The sequence below is a fragment of the Conger conger genome, chromosome 15 (genome assembly GCF_963514075.1).
Source record: "Conger conger chromosome 15, fConCon1.1, whole genome shotgun sequence".
Taxonomy (NCBI): Eukaryota; Metazoa; Chordata; class Actinopteri; order Anguilliformes; family Congridae; genus Conger; species Conger conger.
Window position 1 is genome coordinate 21,942,891 of NC_083774.1, and position 25,067 is coordinate 21,967,957.

General features: G+C 44.5%; 1 protein-coding gene across 6 annotated transcripts in view; it reads left to right on the plus strand.

Moving 5' to 3' along the window:
* csnk1g1 (casein kinase 1, gamma 1) overlaps window positions 1-25,067 on the plus strand; it is a 61,827-nt gene that overhangs the window by 12,966 nt on the left and 23,794 nt on the right. For 5 of the 6 annotated variants that reach the window (XM_061221286.1, XM_061221285.1, XM_061221287.1 and 2 more), the window contains exons 2-4: window positions 1,530-1,903; window positions 10,151-10,191; window positions 12,016-12,085. In XM_061221286.1, coding sequence (XP_061077270.1) covers window positions 1,723-1,903; window positions 10,151-10,191; window positions 12,016-12,085 — 292 coding nt within the window. In that variant the 5' untranslated portion in view covers window positions 1,530-1,722. Of the gene's footprint in view, window positions 1-1,529; window positions 1,904-10,150; window positions 10,192-12,015; window positions 12,086-18,693; window positions 18,773-25,067 lie in introns of those variants that run through there. The other variant, XM_061221290.1, reaches the window with a different exon arrangement.

Below are 25,067 nucleotides of genomic sequence, written 5' to 3' on the forward strand. Positions count from 1 at the left end.
GCATCGAGTGCGCTGGTAATAAATCTCCCCAGTGAGTCCCCTGTGTCAGTATGGCTTACCGCCCCCAAGTGAGTGTGTGGAGGAGAGAGCAGGGGAGCGAGGAAGGGGAAGAGGAGGAGAACCAGCTTCAGGATGTGAGAACACAGGGGAGCAGGGAGAGGAAGAGACATCAAAGAGGAGAAAAAGCGAAGGAGGAAATGGAGGCAGAAGAGGAAAATAAAGAGACCCGCTTAATGCGTCTTGCATCAGGTCCCGTTTCATATGAGCGCAGGTCTAATTCATGTTTGGAATGGTGTGTGAATCTAGCGGGGTATGGAAATACTAGTGAAGTGCGGAGCTTTAGGCTCGCCATGCAGAGGTTATGCGAGGTTCCCATTTCAGGTGGGCCTCTGCCGTTTTTACCCGTGCGCATGGTACTTTACCTGAAATGATTTGGCACATCTGGCTGTGTAAGAAATGTGAAAAACCGTGTAGCTATCCGTGTCACCCCAGATGAAGGTGTTGCTTAAAAAAACAAATTAAAGAAAAAGTGTTTGAGTGTCATGTTCTGAAGATGCCCCGGGGCTGACTGAAGGACCGGGGGGGGGGGGGGGGGGGGTCAGAGGTGGGCCTGAAACACTCGAGCAGTGAAAAGGCCCGTCCTTGTGGGGGGAGCGGAGGTTATGCAATAGCCTTTACATAATCTCAGCCCACATCGCTTTCCACACGGTGGGTGGTGTGATTTCTGAGGATCTGCGATTGAAATCAGGGCTTATTTGATTTGAACTTTGTGAACCTTTTTGGGGGGGTTTGTTCCGATTCCCTGGCAAATGGTGTCATGTGGGAATGCTGCTGTGTTCAATGTGGGGGTGGAGGGTTTGACTTGTGTGAATAAATGTGGTTTCTTACAGTACTGCCTCTTCATTTCATTTTGGTCTTTTGATCAGTTCTTTGTGTCATACTTTTCCCTTAATGGAATGAACTATCAGCAATTTGACTAAGCTCATTTTCACCAAGCAGCTGTGCATCCAGTGGAGCTGATTACTGGGGCCTGTTACTGAGAGAGTATCAGCTAGCATGGTTTGACAGGGCTATGAGGGAGCTGGGGTTATAATTGCTTGGTTACAGGTTTGAGCTGCAGGATGGGACACCGCAGTTGGCAAGGCCACATGCAAGATTACGTAGCCGGAGGTAGCAATAAATTCAGTATCCTGCTGGCTTCGTGCATGTAATATAGGTAGTATTGAACAACAGTGAGCTATGGAACTGCCCCATGTTAGGGCATCAGCTAAGCGAGTAAATGTTGTAATCTTCACTTCCTAAACGCTCATCCCTTGGGGAGTCCCACTGGTTTTTTTTTATTAGTTTCTCTGAATTGATGCCTGAACGTTTCCGCTTCAGCCAGGGGCCACAGGGTTATGAGATGAATCTTGGCTTCCCCGTGCTGGCCTGACAGGAGCACGCGTTTGTGAAACTGAGAGTAACCCCTTCCCTTCATCGACTGATGGGTACCTCTAACGATCCGCCCTTTCTCCCTCCTCTTCCTCCAGGTCCCTCCCTCCTTCCCGAGCGTCTCCTCTGCCCCACCCTCATGTGGAGGTCTGCGGTTGGCGTCCTGCCGGCGTGGTTGAAGTGACGGGCGTGGCAGCGGCCCTCGTCCCATGAGCCTTGAGCCGGCCTGAGCAGCTGCCGCGGGCACAGTTGTGGTTTCTCTGGGTCCCTTCGTGGCCGGCGCTTGGAGTCATGGATCACCCCAGGGAGAAGGAGGGCGAGCGTCCGGCGAGGAGCAGCAAGGTGGCCCAGGGGCGCAGCGGCCACTCGCGGCCCTCCAGCTCCTCTGCCTCCTCCGGTGTCCTCATGGTGGGGCCCAACTTCCGCGTGGGGAAGAAGATCGGCTGCGGGAACTTCGGCGAGCTGAAGCTCGGTAAGAACCGCGGTTTGGCGCGGCTCCTGTTAGTCGACCCGATTGCTCATTAAAGTGCCATTAATTCTGCCCGATGTGAGCCAAAGCAGTGAGACGCTAAAGCTGTGTGCTGTCATTTACACATTTTACAAAACGTGACCATAGTATTATTATTTTCTTAGTTTTTGTATTGATTTAGAGGGGGAAAGAAAAAAATAACAAATTGCAACTGCCGCATGAATTCTTCTGTTTTAAATGAATTTTCAGTAGACAAGCCAGACCAAACAATGTTAGAAATCTAAATGTGTTTTCTTATTTACAGTAACAAGCATTTCTTATTAATTCCATAAGATGTGCAATGAGAGGGCCAGCAATGTGAAAATGTTTTGTCTTTTTTGGTAGGGAGGATGGGGGAGGACCTTATTTACTCCTAAATGTTAATTAGCTGGAGTGTCTGTCACTATATATCTGCTGATAAAATCCTGAAGAGGATACTACAACAAATCTTACAACTGGGTGATGCAACTGTGGGCTCATAGCATCGCAAAGTTGCTCATATTTTGGATTATTAAAATTTTTTTAAATTATCGGATGGGTTCCTCTGCTGTTGAATATGGAATTCATCTTGGGCCACAATTTTGCCAATAATTTGTTGCTCCTAATCTAAATATCTATATAATTGCTTTGAAGTTACTAGTGTTATTGAAATACCCATTGGTTTAATGATCGAATGCTGCAGTTTCATAAAACAATGTTAATTAGAAATTAACACATGTAGGATTCTGCAAATCCAGACCATTATACTGTAGACTGAGAGCCCTACTGTATAGGACTAGATGTCGGAAAACAAGCAAGAAAACATACTTCATGTACACGACTGTTAGATTTCTTTATTTTTGTAATTGTTTATTTAATAGTAATGCCTGCCTGCACTTTCATCTGTGACTGGATTATATTATTGCCCATCTGACAACTTCATATCCAAGGTGACGTATTGGCTTAAAAACACCCGGCAAGCTCATGTGAGATTGCCATCTCATTAATACCCCTGGTTTCAGAAAGAACAAGCTTTTATTGTTGCTCCATTTCAAGCCTCCAGCAAAAAATCTTATTAACCCATTATGGACAAAGGCAACCTATAGAAAACCCATAGAAAGGCCTTGGAATCACAATTCATTTCAACGGTCATGTGTCTTGAAAAACAGTCATATGATCAAATACAACGCTGCTGTCACATGCGTCTGTTAAGGGAGATGTAATGTACAGGTCACATCTGTCTGTTATGGGAGATGTAATGTGCAGGTCACATCTGTCTGTTATGGGAAATGTAACACGCAGGTTGCATCTATCTGTTAAGGGAGATCGAAAGCACAGGTCACATCCGTCTGTTAAGGGTGATGTATTGTGCAGGTCACATCCGTCTGTTAAGGGAGATGTAACGTGCAGGTCACATCCGTCTGTTAAGGGAGATGTAACACGCAGGTCGCTCTGGATAAGAGCGTCTGCTAAATGCCTTGTAATGTAAGGTAATGTAATGCATCCGCCCGTAAGGGGTTAATGAGATGAGATCCCTTATCTTTTCCTTCATAATGTAGCTGGGCATCATTCCAGGCAGGTTACTATGTTTCAAGTGGGATCATTGGTCTTTGCTTGTCAATACTGAGAACCATGTATACATTGTGTTCCTAGATAGTTTAGCTCTCTGGTTAGATATGCAAGTCTTTCTACTTGCATATCTCCTCTCAACTACTTTGCAGAGGTTTTGGAGACAAGGAGTGCTTTGATTTACTGTGTCATAAACCTAGCCTTGTGCAGTAGCCATGTCCAGTTTAATGATAATTGTGCTCTAATCAGAGGTCATGTATGCACGATGGCCAAGCAACATGTCCAGCTGACTAGAAGATACCAGCCTCAGCCTTAGGTTGTAATGGCAACACCATCTCCAGGAAATATGGTCTTGGATATTTGAGTCATTGCCGAGATAGCACTACTTCTCTGAAGTAACATCACATGGTTTTGTATCACTAATTCCTTACAATGTTGCTGTACTGTGTAGCACACAACATCCAACTGTTTTCCTTATTTTCCTTATACTCCGGGGAAAAAAACAAAAAACAGAAATGTGTGAAGCCCAGAGCTATTCAAATCATGCTCCTAAATGCCAAATTGCATGGTGAAAGTAACAATGACATCTTTTTATTGATTGTTATAAAATCAAAAGAAGTATGGGCAACTTTATTTGATAAGGGAATTACAATCCCAAATCATCAAAAGGTATTATGCCGATTCTGATTGTTGTAATGCCTAACCTTTATTGCAGGGATCAGCAACTTATGGTTCTCCTCCCTCCCTTTACCTGGGAGTGATGTGTGAAATCTGACCAGTCAGTAGCACTAATTACCCAGGAGAAAAGAACCAGGGCTGTATTGCAAGGAATTAGTGATGCAGTACCGTGTGATTCTACTTCAGATAAATAAAATCTCCGCAATGACTGAAATATCCAAGACCAAATTTTTTGGGGACTGTTGACATTATAATCTAACTTTGCTGAAAAGGTAAACTATTTCATTTTAGGATGAACATAATGTCTATGTAAAAGATAGAACTGGTGCAGACCTAAAAATGATACATGAACCATTTCTCTAAGACCAACAGTTATGGAGATGGGACAAGCCAAAGCCATGGCATCTTGCAAATGAGTGCAAACTTTGTTAGCCCTTATCTCCCAGTTTTATGAAGCAAGTGTAATTTCCAGGGGTTTCTTATAAGGCCAAATCATCATGCCAGATATCATTGAAATCTGTGACAATGCAGTCCAAAAGTGTGTTAAATTGACATGGAATTACCCAACAATTGTCCTTATGATAAGAATAGCTTTATTATAAGGCACATTTCACATTAATTCAAACAGTTCTCACTCAAGGTACTTAATATCAGATAACCAATGCCAAATAAAACAACTGCAAGGACAAAACAATATACTCTTATCACAGCCTTTCAGGTTCTTCAGTGCATGAACCCATTTCCACACACAGTAATGCTGTCACCACCCAGAACAGGTGCAGAGCAGTGGGCTCTGGATATTCCCTGGTTCAGGCTTGTGTTGTCTTATTTATCCATGATGTTACGTCTGCTCCTTTTAGCCTCTTTGTGCTGATGACAGGGAAATAAAGGAATTGAATATTACTCATCATAGCTGCACCGTCACACTGGTGTTTGATTTGTGAATTACCTGGGGTAAACCTTGGCTAATTTATATGTTAATCTAGAAAGCCTCCTGAGAGGAGAGCCCACCAAATTTTATTCCGCAGACACACACCACTTTATTTTCTGGTAAATGAATGGCCACACATGAAATATCTGTTCTGTTTCAGCTTGCTGAAGTACCTGCTGTTTGTTATTGCAGCTGTGACCGACCAATGATTAGGTCAAACACTAGCAATGTATAGGTGGCATATAGTAATACATCTACCCTGATGGCAGGTGTATCTGTCTACTGTATTAAATTATAATATTTCCCCGGGCTAAAAGCCAACTACTTTGATATTTTCTGCGTTTCATTTTGTTTTATGAGGTGTTAGCCGGCCATGTTCTCCTTCCCTGGTGTTAGGAGGTGCAATAGAGTGGTGATGTTTCCCGCAGTGCCGAGCACTGATGGTGTACCAGTAGCACATATTGGCTTTTACCATCAGGGGATAATGTGGATCGCCACCAAATGACAGGATCCTGTTCTTCACCAGTTGGGATAAGATTGTGCATCAGGTAGTTGGCACTGTTAATAAACGAAATATCCAATATGCAAATAAATAACACCAACCCTAGATTTAAAGAAATTAAACACAGAAATCCATACTGTTTTGCAATTGGTTTGCCAGTCCGTACTCACCGTTCCAACGCCAGTCTTTTCTCCTGGGTGATTAGTGCAACTGATTGGCCAGTCTTCACACCTGACTCCCAGGTAAAGGGAGGGTGGAAAGCCAGGAATTAGTGATGCAAAACAAGTGATGCTACTTAAGATGAGTCATGATACCTCTCAACAATGACTAGTTTATCTGACAATTAATTTTCCAGGTATGGTGTTGACATTATAACCTAACTTTGGTGAAAATACAATCCATTTTAAAATGTAGGTTTTTTTTGCTAGTCCCATTTCAAGATTATAATCACTCATGACTCTCTTACCTTTCATATTGGGTTGAACATAATATACATATATGTAAAGAATAGGGTCTTTAAAGTGATATAAGAACCTAGACCTAGTAATGAAGAAGGGGCAAGTTCTGGTGTCCTGCGAATTAGTGAAAATTCTGTTGGCTTGTATCTCACAGATTAATAATTTTGGTTCCAGAGCTTTCTTATAAGGCCAAATCAGCATGCCAAATGTGATTTAGTCCAAACTGTGTTGAGTTGAGACAGGAAATGTTTCCACATTATAGGTTAAGTGTTTAAAGTAATCTACAAAATATACATTTGTTAGGAATGTATTGTGTATGAATGAAATGCAAAACTGCATATTATACAAACAGACAAAAAAAGTAAATGTAACCTGTCAGAACTAATCTTGCATACGAATTCACACATTGCTCAAAGTGGATGCAGTTGAGAGCTGATTCAATGAATTCATTTCCAGGGATATGTTTGTGCCCATATTTATATTACTTTATTGATGGTTTGGAACCATTTTTATATAGCCTAGTGTTTTTATTTGGGGGCGAGGGACCTCGAAGGGACTTGGAAAAGTCATATTGCTATCATAAGGTAACTTGGCATATGGTTTAGCTATGCCAAGTAAAATATTACCTTATTTGGACCCAATAGGTTCAGTTACAGTGCAGTCGAGTATACATCCTGTGCAGGCCTGCAAAATGTGAAATGGGTGGGATGCTTTTAGTTGGCTGCTAGGATAGCAATATTGTGATTTTTCAGGATCAAAATATTAATGGAAAATATCTAAATATATAGAGAATATAGTCAATTTTATGACAAACCATGGCATGTATTCATTGGTATACTGGAAATACATTGTTGGGTAACAATTCACTTTTCTACTTCTTGCACTTTTTCTTTTCAGTTCCAGAAATGTAAAATGTGATATAACATTTGATAATCCATTTGGGAATCCTGACTTTAACTGACAAATTAACTGGAGACATTTTTGTATTTTACGCACTTGACACAACATAAGGTTCATATTGAAAAATATCAATATATGGAAATATTCCTGGACCCTACTGGCAGCCTAATCCTCTCAGAACTGTGCATTAGAATCTCCTCTGCAGCCACTTCACATATTTTGTTATGTTTGGAGGTTATGGTGGGGGGCAATGCAGCCTTTTCACCTTCTGGGCCATTCACAAAAAGCATTTTGATAGTAAGGGTTAAGAACCAGAAATCATTTAGGCCAGCGATGAAAGTAATCTTAAACTATATTTGAAAATGACTACAAAGTGAAATATATTTCTGAAAATAAGCTCCAAAAGAAAATAAATATTAAAAATGACAGATTAATCTCTCACTTCAAGGTTTTGAATTTAATTTATGAAAAATACATTCCTCTGGACTTGTGGTTTCCCTTATGGCATAAAAGAGAGTGAAAGACCGAAATGTTTCAGTGGCCTGACATGTTTCTCACACACACACTAATGAGGGCAGCTCAGTGGAGCGAATTCACCAACCACTAAAATAATATCTGCATATCAGAAAAGTTTTCCCATCGCTTTGTGTCCCAGTAGAAGAGCAGGTGATATGGAGAGAATTATGTACCAGTCTGACATACTGGAAGGAAAACTGATCTGAGAATTTGTGGGAAGGATTCATATTTCCAATTACTGGAAGCTTGCATAGTGCGTGACACTAGTATGCTGACAGGAATTGGGTGGTAGCAACGGCATTTGAGATTTAGTTTGGCACTGGGATTTTTTTCCCCCTGCAAATTTTCTAGCATAAATTGTGCTAATTCAAAGTATTTTCATACATTTCATACATAACATTTTAATAATGTATTTTTAGAGCACTTCATTGCATAGAACTACAGTAGCTGTATCAAAGTGCTTTCCAGTGTGCAGAAACTGATCTAGCTGCCGGTTGATTTTCTGCGATATGTCTACAACTATTTATTGTGAAAGCAGGATAATTAACTCCATGTGTTGCATGGTACGGTCATGTTTATGCTGTGACATAAACATGACAGTAAAACACGGTGGTTAGCAACCTGCTTTCATACCGAAGCACGCAGAGTGCATCTGTAATCTTTAAAAGCTATTGCTTTTGACTCTCCAAATGTCCATATCTGTTTAATCTCCCCCGATTTCTATGGTGAATGCCCTTTTTCATTTATTTTTTATTTTTATTTTTATCCCTGAGATTTCAGAGGCACTCTCATTGGTCATTTCTGTCGATTCAAGGTGCACCATAAAATGATACAAAGAGCTGATCTCTGCTGTTCTTCATGGAGAAAAAATGGAGAGATTCGCCCGGCTTTCACCAAGAATAGAGGTCATGATGGAGCCAGCCTTCCGAGTCAGACGCGCTTGCACATGTGGCAGTTTTCATCGCGACCTTGACTGCCCGTTGGCCTCTTTTCCCCCGGAGTTAAATACAGACTCACCGCCTGCGAGAAGCAGATGGGTTTGTGTCCTCAGAACCCGGCCCAACAGACGTCAAACTCGGTGTTCTGGGGAAAAGGGTCTCTTTAATGCGGCGGTGAGCCGTTTTCTCGTCATTAACGGGCTGTGCCGCCTGACGCTCTTGTTATTCAAGTTTCCACAGATTGCCATTCCCTACCCTTTGCCCCCCAAAGACAATGTACAGAATCATATCCCCGCTGTACAGTGCCTGAGCCCTGGACTTTATTCTCTGAGGTCACGTAACGGCGTCTGCCAAAGAACAACACTCATTCTCCGTTTGCTTTGACACTGTTAACAACCTTATTCTGCAGCCAGCAGTCCACGTTAGAGTAACTCGGTGCTGAGAGAGAGGCGCAGGTTCTGCAGTGTGCTTGTTAGTGCAGACGTCGTCATCCTCTCTGTAATGATCAGGAGAGAAATGTTGGCTGAAGCAGGGGAAAATCTGGGATTGCTGAAGAACAGCGAGCGGTAGCCTGAGATTGTTTTCCTAGGAATGCAGCCTGTAAGCTTTCAGAACCAGTCAGGCCCAAAGAAGTGGCATGCCTGGATCTCTTGGCAGGATTTTCTCTGCTGGGTGGAAAAAAATAACAATGACAACACCAACAACACTTTAATTTGGAAGAAGCTCTTATTCATATAATCTTAAAAGGCTCATACGGGCCAATTCATTTCCTAATGCACACTGGTCACAAGCAGCAAGGATTTACAGTAGCACTGAATATAGCCAGGATTATTAAAATGGGCATCACTGCTGTGACATAAACATGACAGTAAAACACAGTGCTTAGCAACCTGCTTTCATACCGAAGCACGCAGAGTGCATCTGTGATCTTTAAAAGCTACATTGCCTTAAATCATTGCGTTTATGGCGCCAAATAATTACCCAGAAGAGCAGTGAATCATAACACCATGCTCATATTGATTAATGATGTGGAAGAGCTGTACTACACTGTATGAGAATTCATGTAGGAATCTGGTCATATGTACCGCTGTAGGTGTATTGAATACTGTGTATGGGAACTAAAGTGAAGAATGGACAGATTAGATCTGTTTTCATAGGTTTTAGTGGAGAGTTTGCGATGGTACTTTGTATAACTGTCAGAACTTCATCTGGTGACTAGTTAGGGGGGAAAGGATGATATTAAACTGCATTACTCTTTAGGTGGCCGAGCACTTACTGTTTGTTACGAAATGTAATTCTCTTAGGTTCAATCCTAACATTTTGATTGACTGTTAAACAGGATCAAAATGGTACAGTTTTGGTATTTGATTGGTTTGATAGTTCTCAAATTAAGTGTTAAATTGTTAAAGGGTGACATTATTTCAGTCAATTTCCTCATTTTCTTTTCATGATTAAAAAAAAAATCAAAAATAATTTTAGTAGAAATGGACATAACTTGTGACATGTTGGTAAGAAATATACATCCCCTCTTTTTGTTGTCATTTGTCCTTTTTTAAATACATTGTGCTCTTGCTCTTTGAAACAGCTGCAGGATTTGAAGGTTAGCTTGGTTGCTACAGAGGGAACACAAGGTTTTGGAACACAATGTATAAGTAATCAATTTTTGGCAGCCACTGTTTATCTATTGAACAAGAGCCATTATATTTTAATTTATATTCTTTCTGTTCTATTCTGTTTCAGGAAAGAATCTCTACACCAATGAATACGTAGCCATCAAATTGGTAAGTAATGCATTGGCTGTGTTTCTTCATTTGAACAGTATCACTGTGACTAGACCTCACCCGAAATGGTGCTTAGCTTTGCTTAAAAAAAGTTGGTTTATGTCTGGAAGAGATATTGGTTGTATGAGTGATACACCATTGACCCAACATGGAAGTGCTTACCTGCTGAGCTATAATGATATGTGGTGTTATATCAGCCCTTAGAGGGGAGCTCTAATGGATATCTTCAATAATATATGTTCAGGAAAGCTTTTCTGTTTTTGAATTCATCTTTGATCCAGAAATGAACAGCGTTCAGAAATGAATAAGACCGATCAGCATTGGTAATGCATTATTGAGTGAAGATTCTTAATGGAGATTTGGTCAGTGGCTATTTTTGAATGGAACTGCTCGGTTCTGTCTGTTTGGCACAGCAAATGGTTGCCGTCACGTTGTGTTCTGAAATGTATGACCATACACTTTCTTTTTCAAGAAGGCAAGTCAGGATTAAAATGTTTTGTAAAGAACATTTTTTTTACTGGAAATGGCTGATGCATGTGAGAAGCACTTTGGAAAAATGTGTTGATGCTAAGTGGCATTTCCTGGTGTACCATGATTTATCGTAAACACAAGAAACTTGGATATAAATTTGCTAACTTTATATCAGTCCTCTTCCGGTAGGGTGGGAGAAGCAGTTATTTCCTTAATTGCCGCTGTGTAATTTTGAATTCAGTCTTGTAGCATTGGTTTTCAGTTGTGAGCAGTAAATCCTCATCTGGTAGGCAGTATGAGCCCGCAGGACTGATGCAGGTCTGCACCGAGATGGCAGATTGAGAAGGTTTAGCATCTTAAAAGGAAGTGCTGCAACCTCTGGTTATAACCTCCCAAGAGTGAGAACAGAGCACACACGAGTCAGCTCTGTAATATATGGTGGAGTCTCTGTTGTGTCTGCACACCGTTGTGTGTGTGTGTTGAGGTGTGTGTGTCCGTGTGTGTGACTCTGTGTTTGCTAGTACCTGGTCATCCGGTCAGGAAATAAGTTGGGCCTTTCATTCACACGTCAGGCAAAAATGTGTGGCATGGTCTGTTGCTAGGCATGAGGTGGCTCTCCATGGAGATAAACAGAGGCCGGTGGAAATGCCAGCTGAGGTGTGTCTGGTAATGCAGCGCCTCTGGAAATGAGTCATGGCATTCTGAACGTCCTCCAGGTCGCTGTGAAATGGCACTCAGCCTGCTCAGGCCCCAAGCCCAAAAGAAAGCCACCCTTTTAACACCCCCCACAGTTTTTTTACTGCATAATTAAAAATGCCCACTGTGTATAGAGGGCCATCTCACTGCTGAGATGTCCACCATCAAGCACGAAATGCACAAAAAAGCTGATCACTGCTTCCCTTCCCTGAGGAGCCCTCTGGAGGACTGCACGTTTCTGTAGCTGGCACAGGCAGCCCAAAGCTGGAGGCCAGGAGAGTGGCTTTAGCGCACTGGCCAAGCGGCCCTGGGCGACGCTGGTGCTACAGGATAGCTTTAGCGAGCGTCGCTCAACGTCAACATCGACACGTTCAGGATTACATTCTAGACCAATAGGGTGCATTAATTTAGCTACATATTCCTCTGGAAAGCTCCCAAATGCGCACATTTAAACATGAATGCCACATAAGCTTTGGCCCAGTACCAAGCTCACTCACTTCATCAGATGAAATTGCGCTCAGCTGCTGTTTTGGTGAACACTGAATCATTTGAAAAAGCACTCCGATGTATAAGCCCTTCAGCTTGTGTTGCACGAATCATGGTAAATAAGGGCTTTTTATAACTGAAGCACTCCTTTCTCTTTGTCCTCCCCACCAGGAACCAATCAAGTCAAGGGCACCACAGCTACATTTGGAGTACCGATTTTACAAAACACTGGGAAGTACAGGTGAGAGGTTCACCGCCAGCCGTCTTTCCCTTTTCACTCTCAGTTCTGTAGTCATTGCAGAGCACATGCTTGAGTTCCCCAGTGTTTGAACACATCCCGTTCTGTTCTTTTTTTTCTGTGACCCCTAAAAAATGTGTTGATACTAATTATGCTGATGGATTCCGAAAACGGTTTTAATCAGAAGGCATCACTGTGTGTCCGTATGCATGCGGTTTTTCCCATTTTCTTTTGCGGGAAGTTTGTGCAAAAACATTTTGGTTGTAAGCAAAATTTGGTCTTTGAGCACAGATGCTTTATTTTCAACAAATGTGTCGTTGATCGCAAACAAGCTCTCAATCCACAGGGGAGCAGTCGCTGTGCCATCGGAATTTCTGTGCTGGAGCTCGAGTTTCTCTGCCGCCTTAATGACTTGCAAAGTGTAAATTTGCTAAATAGACACTCTTAAAGGTTTTTGTTCTGTGCAACTGGCGGGATTACCATGATACAACAATGCGATTTGAAACATCTCTGAGGTCACCTTCTTAGACCCAGTCAGAATTTAGTACTAAATGAGGATAACTGATGCTTTTTGTGGGTATTATGGTAGGGCACTGAATTTATAGGTATTATGGAAGATTAACAAAAAGACCTGTATTATTCTCATGACTAATTACATCTTAAACTCTAAATTAATTACTCTGAGAGATGCAATCCCCTGGGAGAGGGCTGATTTTTGCTAGATTAATGTGGCGGTTCTCCACAAACCGCATTAAGGGGAAATGCGTCTGCATCCTTCTCTGTGTGCCAGTGTTGCAGAAGAGTGTCAGAACTGATGCAGGTTGGTCACAGTGTTGTGAATGAAGTGTGTTGAATGCACAGTGCACCTGTTTTTCCAGTAGGGCCTTGCAGAACCTTTCTTCTCCCCTGGGCGTCGAGGGCTGCAGTCAGATCGGCGAGTTTCGGAGGGGATTACTGAAACCCAGAGTCTTAGCTGCTCCCCTTTTCCCCCCATTCCGAAGTTGCCGGGCAGGTTTCCTCTGTCTGTTTATATATTGTGTGATTTGGAACCACTGGAAACATCCCGCAGTGCTGTGGTGTCGCGCATTTGAAGTCCGCAGAATGTAGAATCCATCACTACCACACAGCCCTGCAGTGGAGGAGATCTGGTGCTTGTTTTGCATTGGGAGTTGGCAGGAAGCCCCTTGTGTGAACGCTGTGCAGTTCAATGATTGAGTGGTAAGTCTTATATTGTGCAGGGGAGGGTTGCTTGTAGGCCTTTTTGGCTTTACTTGCTGTGCCATTGAGTATAATGGGCAGTAGACTGACAGCGGAAAAGTGGATATTTGGCCTATTTGTCTGGCTATTACCGCTCAGACTCTCTTGGGGGAGAAAGGCAACGATTTCCCCCTTTAAAATGTCACTTACCACAGAGCATTGCCAAATGGTCTTTTACTTGTTACTACTCCAAGAAGTATTTACAGCGGTTATTTAGCTTATAGAAAATAGCCTGATATAGTCTTTCTTTGTATATAATGGAGGAGTTTCCAGTGAATCAGCAGTTGAGGTTGGTTGGTTTTGTTGGATGAAATTGGTCTGTGATTGCCATGCTTTTTTCTTTTTTCTTTTTTCTTTTTTTCCTCCAGCCAATTTTTTTTTTAAACTTACACCCCACCCTGTTGGGATTTAACTTGGAATTTGGGTCCTGTAATGTGGAGAAGCCTATCTTGACATTCTGAATGTTTCAAATGAACTTCACCATTGAGTGACCACCGCATTGTATTTAGATTGTGTATGTGATGCAGCACATGTTCAGTCACAGGCTGGAGAATGTAACGGGAATTTACAGTGGTAGCAGAGCTGCCATTTAAGTTATTACCTCGGTGCATTGGAGGCCATAGCTGTTTTTAGAGCTGTAAATTATGTGGTTGGGCAGCCCATAGTAATTTATTTTTGTTTATCACCTGGAATGGAAAATGTCTGTGGGTGTTCCTGCAATTAGGAATATGAAGAGCTATTCCATCTGTTTGATGGTGCTCTGGACTGTTGCTGAGATTTGTTTGCAAATGAAACGAGCTGATATGTCTGTCTAGATGTGACATCCCTTAGCCATATTACTGTACCATATACTGTACTATGGGTTATTCACAAGTTGCTTGTGAAGGAAACTGTCTCAGTTGTGAAAGAAAATTACCATGGGACCTTGCTCAACTTTAACAGTTTTTGAGGAGACCTGGGATGAGAGAAGAGCTGCCTTTTTAAATGTTTAAAGCATTCCTTTGGGTAATTAAATGGTTCAACAACATATGGCTGACATGGGTTGATCTATGGAGCTGTGAGAATGGTGGCGGGTGAGCGAGCTTGAAGGTTCCTCTGGGTTCTCGTGCGTACTGTACGTGTCAAGTCATGAGCACCCAAGCCCAGGTGCAGAAATGAGTTTCCTTCCTGGAACATTGATAAGATGTTTGATTGATCTCCTTGGGAAATTGCAGGTTTGATTGTGTCTCTCCCCTGTCAGAAGATATGAGACGAGAGAGATGGAGAGAGAGACGGATTAAGTTCTGTGAGACAGTACAAATGGAGAGGCAGACCAATGAGGTTCTGTTTTTGTCCCAATTTGCTTCCCCTTTAAGCCGCTGCGGCTGTCTGGTTTGATTTCTGTGCATGCAGAGCCGTACAGGAAGTGCCGTTTTGCACGTCGCAGAGTAGCAGGTACCCGTGCAGCAGGGCTTTCTGTGTCACTAATGCGGCCGCATGTCCGTACTCCTCCTGGTTACTGTCCAGTCAATGACCAGACGGCTCCACTGACCCCTACAGCCACCTTGTAGAAAGTCCTCACTGTTTTACCGGTGGAAAAAATGGAAAACCAGGTGATGAGTTGTCTTTATTACTTCATAAACAATCATGTTTATTTGTTTTTCTGTCTCCTTTCCTGGGTACTTGCCAAGCAGAGGGCTTAATGCAAAAGGAATTAGACAGGGCTCCTTTGAGGCCACCTGTAGGTTTGTTTTTGCTCCACTTACTCCCAGACGACTTTGCCTACATAATCACTGAGTTAATCCGTTCGGTTTTACCTTTTTTAATTGCATATTTTTTGTGTATAAGATTTAGTAAATAAATCTGACGCATGAAAAACCACAGCTGCAGATTGTGCATTGTACTCAAGAAATATTTCGCCGCAGTGTATTTTAGGAATTGGGTTTGACACCGTTGGGCTAGGGGTAGACTCCCTAAGGGGCGATACATTTATCAAAGGACAAGTGAGTTGGAAAGGCATTTTAGTTTTTACAGTGGCAGCAAGACGAACATCTTTTTTTTTTTTTATGTAAGGGACTTCAGTTTTATGCAATGTCTGTTTCAAAACCACGGTGAAGCAACATTCTTACCGCAAAAAACAGTTGGCCTTAATTCCAAAACGTGTAGGAACAGACGAGTTGCCCTTTCGTGAGATTGACTTCGCTGCTCCACCGCAAAGCGGATGAACAGGTGAGGGCTTTTTGAAAATAATAGGTAATCCATTTTTAGTGAACTTGCAGTACTTCCCTTTTCACACTGATATAGACTCCTGCCTTTGTCAGCACAGGCCTGCCTGGCAACATGTCCCTGCCCTGCTGCAGAGCTGTTGATTCAGATACAGGGCCAGGTAATATACAGAGGTGATAAAAGAGATGATATGCGCTTGTTCTCAAACATGAATGAGGTGCGCATGGTTCAGCACAAACCAGAAGATCAGTTTAGGGATCCATAGCGGAGCAACTAAACGAACCACTCTTCACTTGTTTTCACATGCAGCAGTAATGTGTTCTAAGCCCATGTCCCAATGATATTGACGTGATAAAGCACGCGTCAGTTTTGAGCGAGGGATCGAGCCGTCTGAAGCCCGTTTAACGGGCCTTCGGCCATTCTGCGGCACCTTCACCCACAGAGAGAAATAAGACATCGAAAGCTGCCCTGATTTAATTTGTCTGGGAGAATGGTGTCAGTTTTTTATGCTTTCTCTCCGCCCAGAAAGAAACCCGCTGCTCGGTACCACACTTGCAATTCCCTGATGTGCTTTCAGCACACGTCTGCCACAAGTTCTCTCTCAGCCCATTCACTTAAGCCTTCCTGTGTGTGCTTTCAGATGTGCCGCTTTAAAGCAGGAGACTCCTCGCGCACTTCCACCCTGGCCCGGGGAAGGCACAATGCGCAGATTGTAACGGCGCATACGCTTGTAATCCACGAGCCCTGTGTATTTGTAAATGCCTGATCTAAAAGGGATCGGAATGAGGCGACATTGAGATGGAAAACGTGTCTGCCATGCAGAATGACCTCTGCGGACTTGATCGACAGTCGTTGCCCCTTGACATCAGAATCTTTTGGTGTTGCTGCTGCTTCTTGTCAGAATGTTCTCTGTCACGGGTGCGCACACTGCACAGGTAAGTTTGTGACTGGGACACGGATCTGGTGGAGTGATTAGTCAGCATTGGATTGATCCCCGTCCATCTCATTTTTTCAGGCCAGTGATCGATATCTTAAGCAGGGGGAACGTTTATGGTGCAGTTGTTGTGTTTGGTTGGTATGCAACCATTTATCTATGCAAGCATATTAAGCCTTAATTACTCCCTCTGCTTTATCAGGAGCTGTTTGATCAGACCATATTGGTTTGATCCGCCTATTTATAATAGTCTGATTTGTCGGGTGGGAATCTTTAAATCCCTCTTGGCTCTCAGCCCCAGAACCAACAGTGAAAACCACTGCTGTGCATTTGTGCTTCACCAGGAAACTGGGGTTAAATGGGGATGCTTTTTAGTTCAATGCCCAGCAAAGATCTATATGAAATGTTGTCTCTAGGATTCTAGGTCCTTCCCTTTAGTAGAAACCAGCCACCCACCACATCATCACTGCATTTGTCACCTTGGTTGGAATATTTGTCGTTAATTATGCTCACCAGGGCTGACAAGGCACACAGAGTACAGAGGAGGGGTGGGGAGGCCCATTCAGGCAACTTCTCGTCTTCCAGTTGAGCGGAAACTGATCAATTATTTAAATAACTGCTTTGCCTCTGCAAGCGGTAACCTGCCTCCTGCAGCAGATGAGGTGAGGTATCGCCATTCTGAGCCAGCTGGGCTCCTCGCTTGGGAACCCTGATCCCCCAGGAGAAAGCAGGTTCGAGAGGTTCATGCTTCAAGCACCATCCCTGGGCATGTGCTCTAGGCCCATAGGGCGTCCTCTCTGACATTGAACTCTGAACTGCTTGGGGATTGACCAGATAAAGTTTTCCAAGTTGCAATATGCAGGGATTTTCTCATCTCCACTGAACAAAGAAAGTGGAACATAATTCTCCTCTATGTTGCTGCAGCCTCATCTGCCTTCCAGCCAAACAGAAATGGCCTGCTGACAAGTAGTTTATGCAGAATAATTTATACATCACTATTGAACATAATGAACACTGATGATGTTTTAGAACATGTGCTTATGGGGGTTGAAACTGCGTTTCAACCATTTAAAATGTATTTTTGTACTGCTTGAAGGTTTGATAGTAAATGTAAATGGATCCCATAAAATATTGCAAATATGATGTGAGTTTGTGGCTATAGACTTGAATTCATTAAAAAGTGGCGTATTTACCAGTGTTGCTCTTGTGGAAAAGGCACTTGTCAGTCATGCTTTTCTCTCTATGTGTGTGCACAAAGAATATAGTTGTAACAGGCATGCAGTTTCTATAGGGGCTCAATAAATTGAGTTCATGGTTTGTATTTGTCAGTAAGTGTACATCCCCTTTGCTGAACATGTTTGCGTCTGATCTACAGGCCAGTATTACCCCCTGTTCACTTGTATTTGCATGTCTTCAGCATTTCAAGGCCTGCAGTCAAGCGAAGGCCTAAATGAATGAAACCAGCTGTTTATCACTTCAACTCTCTTTTCTTTTCTTAATTACATTCTGTCAAACATGATTCACATTTGTTTTCAAAATAGTAGACCGAGTACTAGCATTACCAAGATGGCATTCAGTCCCTACTTGGATGCAGGCGATTTTAGCTGTTCTTGATAATCTACACATAGCATTGTGCCCTGTTATAAGTATTAAAACTGCCCTTATGAACATTTAATGGATAATTATTTCGCCTTCTCTCATGTAGACCCAGTCATGGTGCCTTTGTGTTCCTGTGGTGGCCTGTAGGTGCCAGATACCCTTGTGAGATGGGTGGGCCTGGTGCTCTTACGGCCGCAACATGCTGGCATCGTAGTGACCCGACCATAAATGCCACGCCTAACACAGGCCCCCTTTCAAAGGGCTTTGAAGTGTGTGCTCTTGTGTGAGCTTGTCTTTCCGAGTGAAACGTTCTGTACTGCTGTTTCTCTCCTTCACAGTGTAGCGATGTGCTACGCTCCTTCACAGTGTAGCGATGTGCTACTCTCCTTCACAGTGTAGCCATGTGCTACGCTCCTTCACAGTGTAGCCATGTGCTACGCTCCTTCACAGTGTAGCCATGTGCTATGCTCCTTCACAGTGTAGCCATGTGCTACGCTACGTCTCTGAGTTGGGTCTGCGCTGCTGTACCTGCCTTTCGCATTGTTTGTGCTGCTGTTTCCGTTTCTCATCGCCGAGCACGGACACAATTTCACTATCTGTTCCTCATACCGTCAGGGTGGCTGCAGTGCCTGCCCCTCCCAGCTCAGAGGCTGTCGGTGTTCACAATGAGAGAGACTGGGCTCCTATCCCTGCGAGTGAGTCTTTCTGGTGTGTGTCTGTGTGTCTGTCTGTGTGTCTGTCTGTGTGTCTGTCTGTGTGTCTGTCTGTGTGTCTGTCTGTGTCTGTGTGTGTCTGTGTGTGTCTGTGTGTGTCTGTGTGTGTCTGTGTGTGTCTGTGTGTGTCTGTGTGTGTGTGTGTGTGTGTGTGTGTGTGTGTGTGTGTGTGTGTGTGTGTGTGTGTGTGTGTGTGTGTGTTGTACGCGTGCCACTCGGTTGGGCAGCTCTGAAAGACCCGTCAGCTTGATGAATCTGAACGGTGGCGTCTGAGTGTGCGCTGATGAAGCTGCCTGCCAGGCGCCCCACTGTAATGCTACACCTGTGTTCCAGTGAGAGCCGGGGCGGCGCTTCACCCAGCTCAACGCCTCGACTCCCCGCATCAGCGGGTGACTCAGCAAGAATCTGAGAATAGAGGTCTACACCTGCACTCGCGTGCAGTCCTGCCTGTCAAGAAGTGAGAAATTGGGAGCAAGTCTGTATTTTGGGGAAGTGTTCAGATTTTGCTTTTTGCAGTCCATGAGTTGCCGTGGCCTATATGTGTTATCAGGCCCACAAACAAAGCCCTGCTTTGGGCGTTGGTGTGACACAGTGATTTGGAAAGTCGACTGTTTCTGGGGGGCCACTTGTGTTGAGTCTAAATTACTTGCAACACAGCGGTTGAACCTTGAGCAAGGTGCTCACATCCTTTTGGTAAATGTCTTATGTGTAAGTGGATAGCCTAGAAAAAGTACACCCTGTACATGGTAATATAATACTGAGTATGTAGCTTTTTAAATTTAAATTTAAAAAGCCTGACAATTATAGCCTTCATTGAATGCATTATATTGATCTTCATTTAGCTTTTATACTACTGTAAAAGTAAATTAGCAGAGCCCTGTTGTCACTAACCGTTTCTGAGCAGCATGGTGGGCAGATCCTTTCCGTTCACTGATGTGACATGGCAGAGCAGCACTGATATGGCTGCAACAATGAGAAATTTACTGCATATACAATTCATCTTGTACAATATCTCACTGCATGATTACAGGACTGTTACATAAAGTGTAATTTCTGAGTCATCTCGCAGCATTGATTCCGGAGGTCTTTGAAAGCATGGCTGTACCTCTAGCATTTTGTTTAGCATTTCTCTAGCGTGCTGTGTTATGTGCGTTATGTGCTGCCCGTGATTTTGGTTGGGGTGGTGTAAACCCCCCCCCCATCCCAAGCTGAGAGTCCTCCTGTGTCTGTGTGGTGTGTGGGTGTGTGGGTGTGTGGTGGTGTGTGGGTGTGTGGTGTGTGGTGTGTGTGGGTGTGTGTGTGGTGTGTGTGGGGTCCAGTAGGACGAGAGGATCTCCTGGGTCGAGCCAGTTGCAGGGGCATCAGGTGCAGAACAGGCCCTGTAATTTTTGCTCATGCCCATGACTCGCTCTCTTCCCTGCCCTCTCCAGCACGAGAGCCACCCCTCCCTTCCCTGCCCTCCCCGCTTCGTTGACACGACTCCTCATTCTGCATCACCCCCGACAGTCCCCTCAGAGGCTGGTGTAGGGGGGAACACCGGCACTTTGCATGGGAGCTAATACGGTTACTTCCACATATTGGTGTAGATGATTGTTTAGCAGACCGGCTTCATTAGATTCTCCTGTCCCACCCTCTGCTCTTTCTGTTTCTCTCTTCTGCACACAGTGACGGAGCAGGAGGTCTGATTGGCTCATGTACATTGAGGCGGGCCCTTTGAGGGTCTGCCCCTGATCACTCCACTTCTGTGCCTCCCCCTCCCCCCTATGGTTTATGGATGAGCCGTTCCGGGGAGGGGGGCTCCGTACGTCTGTGGGAGGGGGGGGTGTCCGTACGTCTGTGGGAGGGGGGGGGCTGTGTTCTGTCACTTTGTCCCTCCTCTTTATGGTTGCATGCCATGTTCTCCTGCTGCACATTTTCAGGGAGATTCCCTGATCAGAGCTGGCAGAAGCAAGGCCCAGTACTCTATTCTAGTGCAATGATTCTGTGTGGGTTGGACTGTATGGGCGATGGACCCACTGGGTGTTTTAATTTTATTGCAGTTGCGTGAATAATATCATGCTTTGAAGCTGGTTTGCATGGCGAGATACTGAATACATACATGTTTTTAGACCCTTCTGGCCTGAACACATGAACACATTCATTGTTTTATGTACAGAAACGCTACATCAACCGTGCTCTTATGTGCAGGACACAAAGCACTATCGATTGTGTGTTATTGATTGGATGTTGGTATGACATCGATCTGCTTCCATATGAATCATTCACGTCTTTGGCTTCTCTGCAGTCAGTCACTTTGATGGGTCATTCGTATCCATTTTAGACATGTAAAGAAAAGGCATTTACCTGGTTTACCTGTAACTTGCTTGGGTTCCTGAACTGAACGCGTCACCTGTGGTGAGGAGCACAAAGTGGGTCGGTAAACTGTCCAGCATGGCCCCTTTGGTGCATTTACAAAACGTTGTTCAGTGTACGCAACGCCTTTTCACAGTAGGTGTTGCAACTTCAGGGAATTTGTGGGGGCGCCGAGTAGATAAACGTGGGGGGCTCAATGGCCCCCTGGCACACCCTATTCCTGCACCCATGGCTGTAGCGTTTGGGCTTCCCACAGAAATGACCGGCTTTTCACTCGCATGTTAACTTCCGTACCCGCTGACCTCACGTGAACAGACAGAATACAGCTTCCCAGTTAAACCCTCGATATGGGTTGCTTTGTTTCTCCTCCTTGTCTTCTTTCAGCATAATTATTGTAAGTGTTCTGCTTAACGTGCAGCATTTACCATCTGTCTGGCAGGTTCCGTGTGTTGAAAAACTCTGATGGCAAAATGAGTCTTTGTGCTGCATTTGACTTTTCAGAAGGATTTGGAGGCTCTGTAGACATGCCCGGACATGACTTCTGAAAAAGAGCACAGCCCTGGAAGCCTGAGCGTGGAGTGTTACACTCGCAGAGATCGTTCAGCCAGCCCGTGAAATGTCAGATTTCCGCACCTTTTTTAACATTTCTGATGAAACCCTAATAGAACCGCAGCCTGTACACCGCGCTGCAGCTGAACGGTGTAGTTCAGACGCATTTGGGTGATTATTGGCAGATTAAACCAGATGGGAGGGTGGGCAGAGAAACCAGTCTCTGACATATTGCAGCAGTTTCCTTGATAGTAGCATTATTGAGGCATTCTGATGGCTGACTTAATGCACATTCCTATCCGATACGGGTAAATGGAATTTTTATTAATGCTGGAGCACAAGATATTTACCGACAAGTGCATTATTGATGAGTAATCAGATTACATAGTGCCTTTACAGAGCCAGGCGGTCTGAAGAGTGTTTGATAATTCCACCACTTTCCTTTGCTGGAAGAGCTCTCCTGTGAGAGAGGAATGTTGTTTAGGCATCTCTTGTATAGGAAATGGTGAGTGGGTGGGCGATCGGTCCTGATGAACATCACTGTGTTTATCGCAGTGTGTACCACGTTTTTGTTGCTGCTTGAGCAACTCATGACATTTTTGAGTGTAGCAGGCAGTTCTGACTGGCCAGACACAAGTGGACTCGCTTTTCGCCTCCTCCCTGATTCCATCGTGTGGGAATTTGCTACTACTATGCGTGAATAAACAGACTTATTTTTTATTTGTATTTTTTTACATTTGCTTAAAAACATAACTAAAATGACAGATGCGTATTCATTTCAGAACAAGGTGAGCAGGCTTTCTTTCTCGCCTCCTGGAACTGAGGTGCGGGCCTTTTTGTTTTCGGTGTTCTGATATGGAGGCTTCCGTAACCGTTACCAGCTGTAAGTGCAAATTGCTGTGGGCACAAAATTCCATTATCGCCTTCTGTGTGGGCAACTAGCGGCCCTCCCCTCCCCCGCCTCCCGTCCAGTCAGCCCGGCGGAGAGGCGGAGAGGCGGCAGGGCCAGCTGCCCGCAGGCTGGGCAGAGAGCGCTGATGTCATCGGGGCGTCCCAGAGGGCAGTGCGGTGCTTCGGCCGGCTTCGCCTCCTTCCGCAAAGGAGACCCGCTCGGACGCTTATTTTTAGTTCCGCTTTGAAGCTGGTCCCTGGCGCACTGCTGTCGCCTGATTGGGTGACTGGAGTGGCACGCTCCCACAGAGGTGTCTAATTGGCAGCTAATGCGGTGCGGAGGAGACCTCGGAGCAGCTGGCTAACAGCACGACACGGCGCAGACACGTCCACTCACTGCGCTCTGCACCAGCTCTTTACTCGGCTGATTTATCCCCTTCTCCGCGCCTCTCTTTCGTCTGTGTTGGCGGGTTTTAAGGGATTTGATTATTATTGCTTGTGTCTTTCTCGCTGTAGCCAGAATAGACCACCCCCGGCTTCCACCTGTATTTAACGCACAGAGCGGCTCCTGATTGGCCACTGCTGATCACATGGGAAGAGGTGCCTCAGGACGGTGGCTGAAACAGGCCAGCGGGTTCCTGCTGCTTTACATGTCTGCCCACAGGCCAGCGCCGGGGCAGGCCGCCAGAGCCTGGCGCCGCTCAACTCTGGATGTCAGGCAAGAAAAGCTGATCTCACAAATCTGATCATCATAAAAATAATGCTGATCGACATATCCGAAAGGTGAGCACGTGCTGTAGGTGTGCAGGAATGCCTTCACAGACACACGACTGCACCGTAATGACACCTAATCCACCAAAATAAGGGGCGTCCATTTTATATTGTTGGTTTTTTTGGGGTTCAGGGTTCATTTCACACCGCTGAATTACAGGTTTGCCATTGAACAGATGCTCCTCCTGATAGTTCAGCCGTTTGTAGGTCTGAACAATTAGTGCTAGGGAAGGATTTGAAAGTCTCTTGAAATGTTGGTGTGTTTTAAATACTGAGCTGAACCTTGAATCCACAGAATCAGTGAGTTATAGTTTCATCCTTCATATTCTTTCCATGCATGCAAATAATTTTCCTTCCATTCCAAATGCGTAGTCTTGCTAATCCGCTCTATTTCATAGTGTTGTAGGGTGTGGTTAGAGTCCCCTAAAAATCCTGTTAAATCTTGCTTTACTTGTAGGAGGAAGGTCTGTGAATGATCAAAGCGTTGCGTTGCCATGTGGATCGAACATTCTCTCGGTGCATCCTTTCCCCTGCCTGAAAACCTCAGTAATTGCTTAGTCAGCCTGCCGGGAAACATAATCCAGGGCTCTTGCTGGAAGGAGACCCAGGCCTTATCCTAAAATGTAACTTCACAACTTTTCCTGGCGAATCTTTCTGCATTGCTAATTTTTCATTGTTTTTGCACCCAGTCGAACGCTCTCTTTTGCCTCGTTCTCAAAAAAATAAAATACACTACCGTTCTTTCAAGTGCTTGGCCTAATTCACTGAGTCAGCCCTCTCCTCTGCTGGTGAGGAATGCACTTATGCAGGCCGTGTGTTTGATTTCTCCATTGTTGGGGCACGGTTTATTTTGTGTGCTTCTGCAGTCGTCCGTTTGGGGTTTAATGGGAGCTATCCCTGCCCTGCTGGACCCTGTGCATATTTGTCTGCGTGCAGGACTACTTGACGATTGAATGGACAGTAAAATATAAAGATTATATCAATGATCAAATATCACAGTGGTTATTGATAATGAAGGTAGTGAAAGAGTGACTACCCAACCAAGTCCGAGTCGATGTCAAACTGAAAGTGCTATGCTCTCCAGCTCGACCTGTCTGCCTGACAGTCGCATGCTGTTCAGCGGTAGTTCCCAGCCATGTTCCTGGAGAAAACCGTTCTGTATGTTTTCACTCATCTGTAACAGAGCACGCCTCATTCAACAGCTAGAGATCACGTTGAGTTACTAATTAGTAGAATCAGGTGTGCCAAATTAGGGTTGAAATGAAAACCTACAGGACTGTAGATCTCCAGGAAGAAGTCGTGCAGGTTTGGATGGGTCTGCTTTTCTCTCCTCAGGCCTCGGGTATGTCTCCTGTTACTGTTTGACATGGTTGCAAGGTTTGGGGACTATGAGGACTGACCACCCAGATGTTCACCGTTTTGCTTAACACTGGTCCGTTTGGTTGTCCTCCGGGTTGCTGCTTGGGTGAAGCTGGTGCACTATGGTGTGACGTGTCCATGACTGTGACCAAAGAAGTCAGCAGATGGTTCAGCATGCTGTCCTGTCAGTCTATACCCCTCTGCCATTCCCTGGTTAATGTTTAGCAGCCTTGCGCGGTGACCTCTGCCCCACTCCTGCAGTGCTTTCCCCTGCCCTCTTCCTGGCACAGGTGCCCGGTCTTCACTGGCAGGTACTTAAGCAGCTTCACCGTGTGCCAGGAGAGGCCCATCTTCA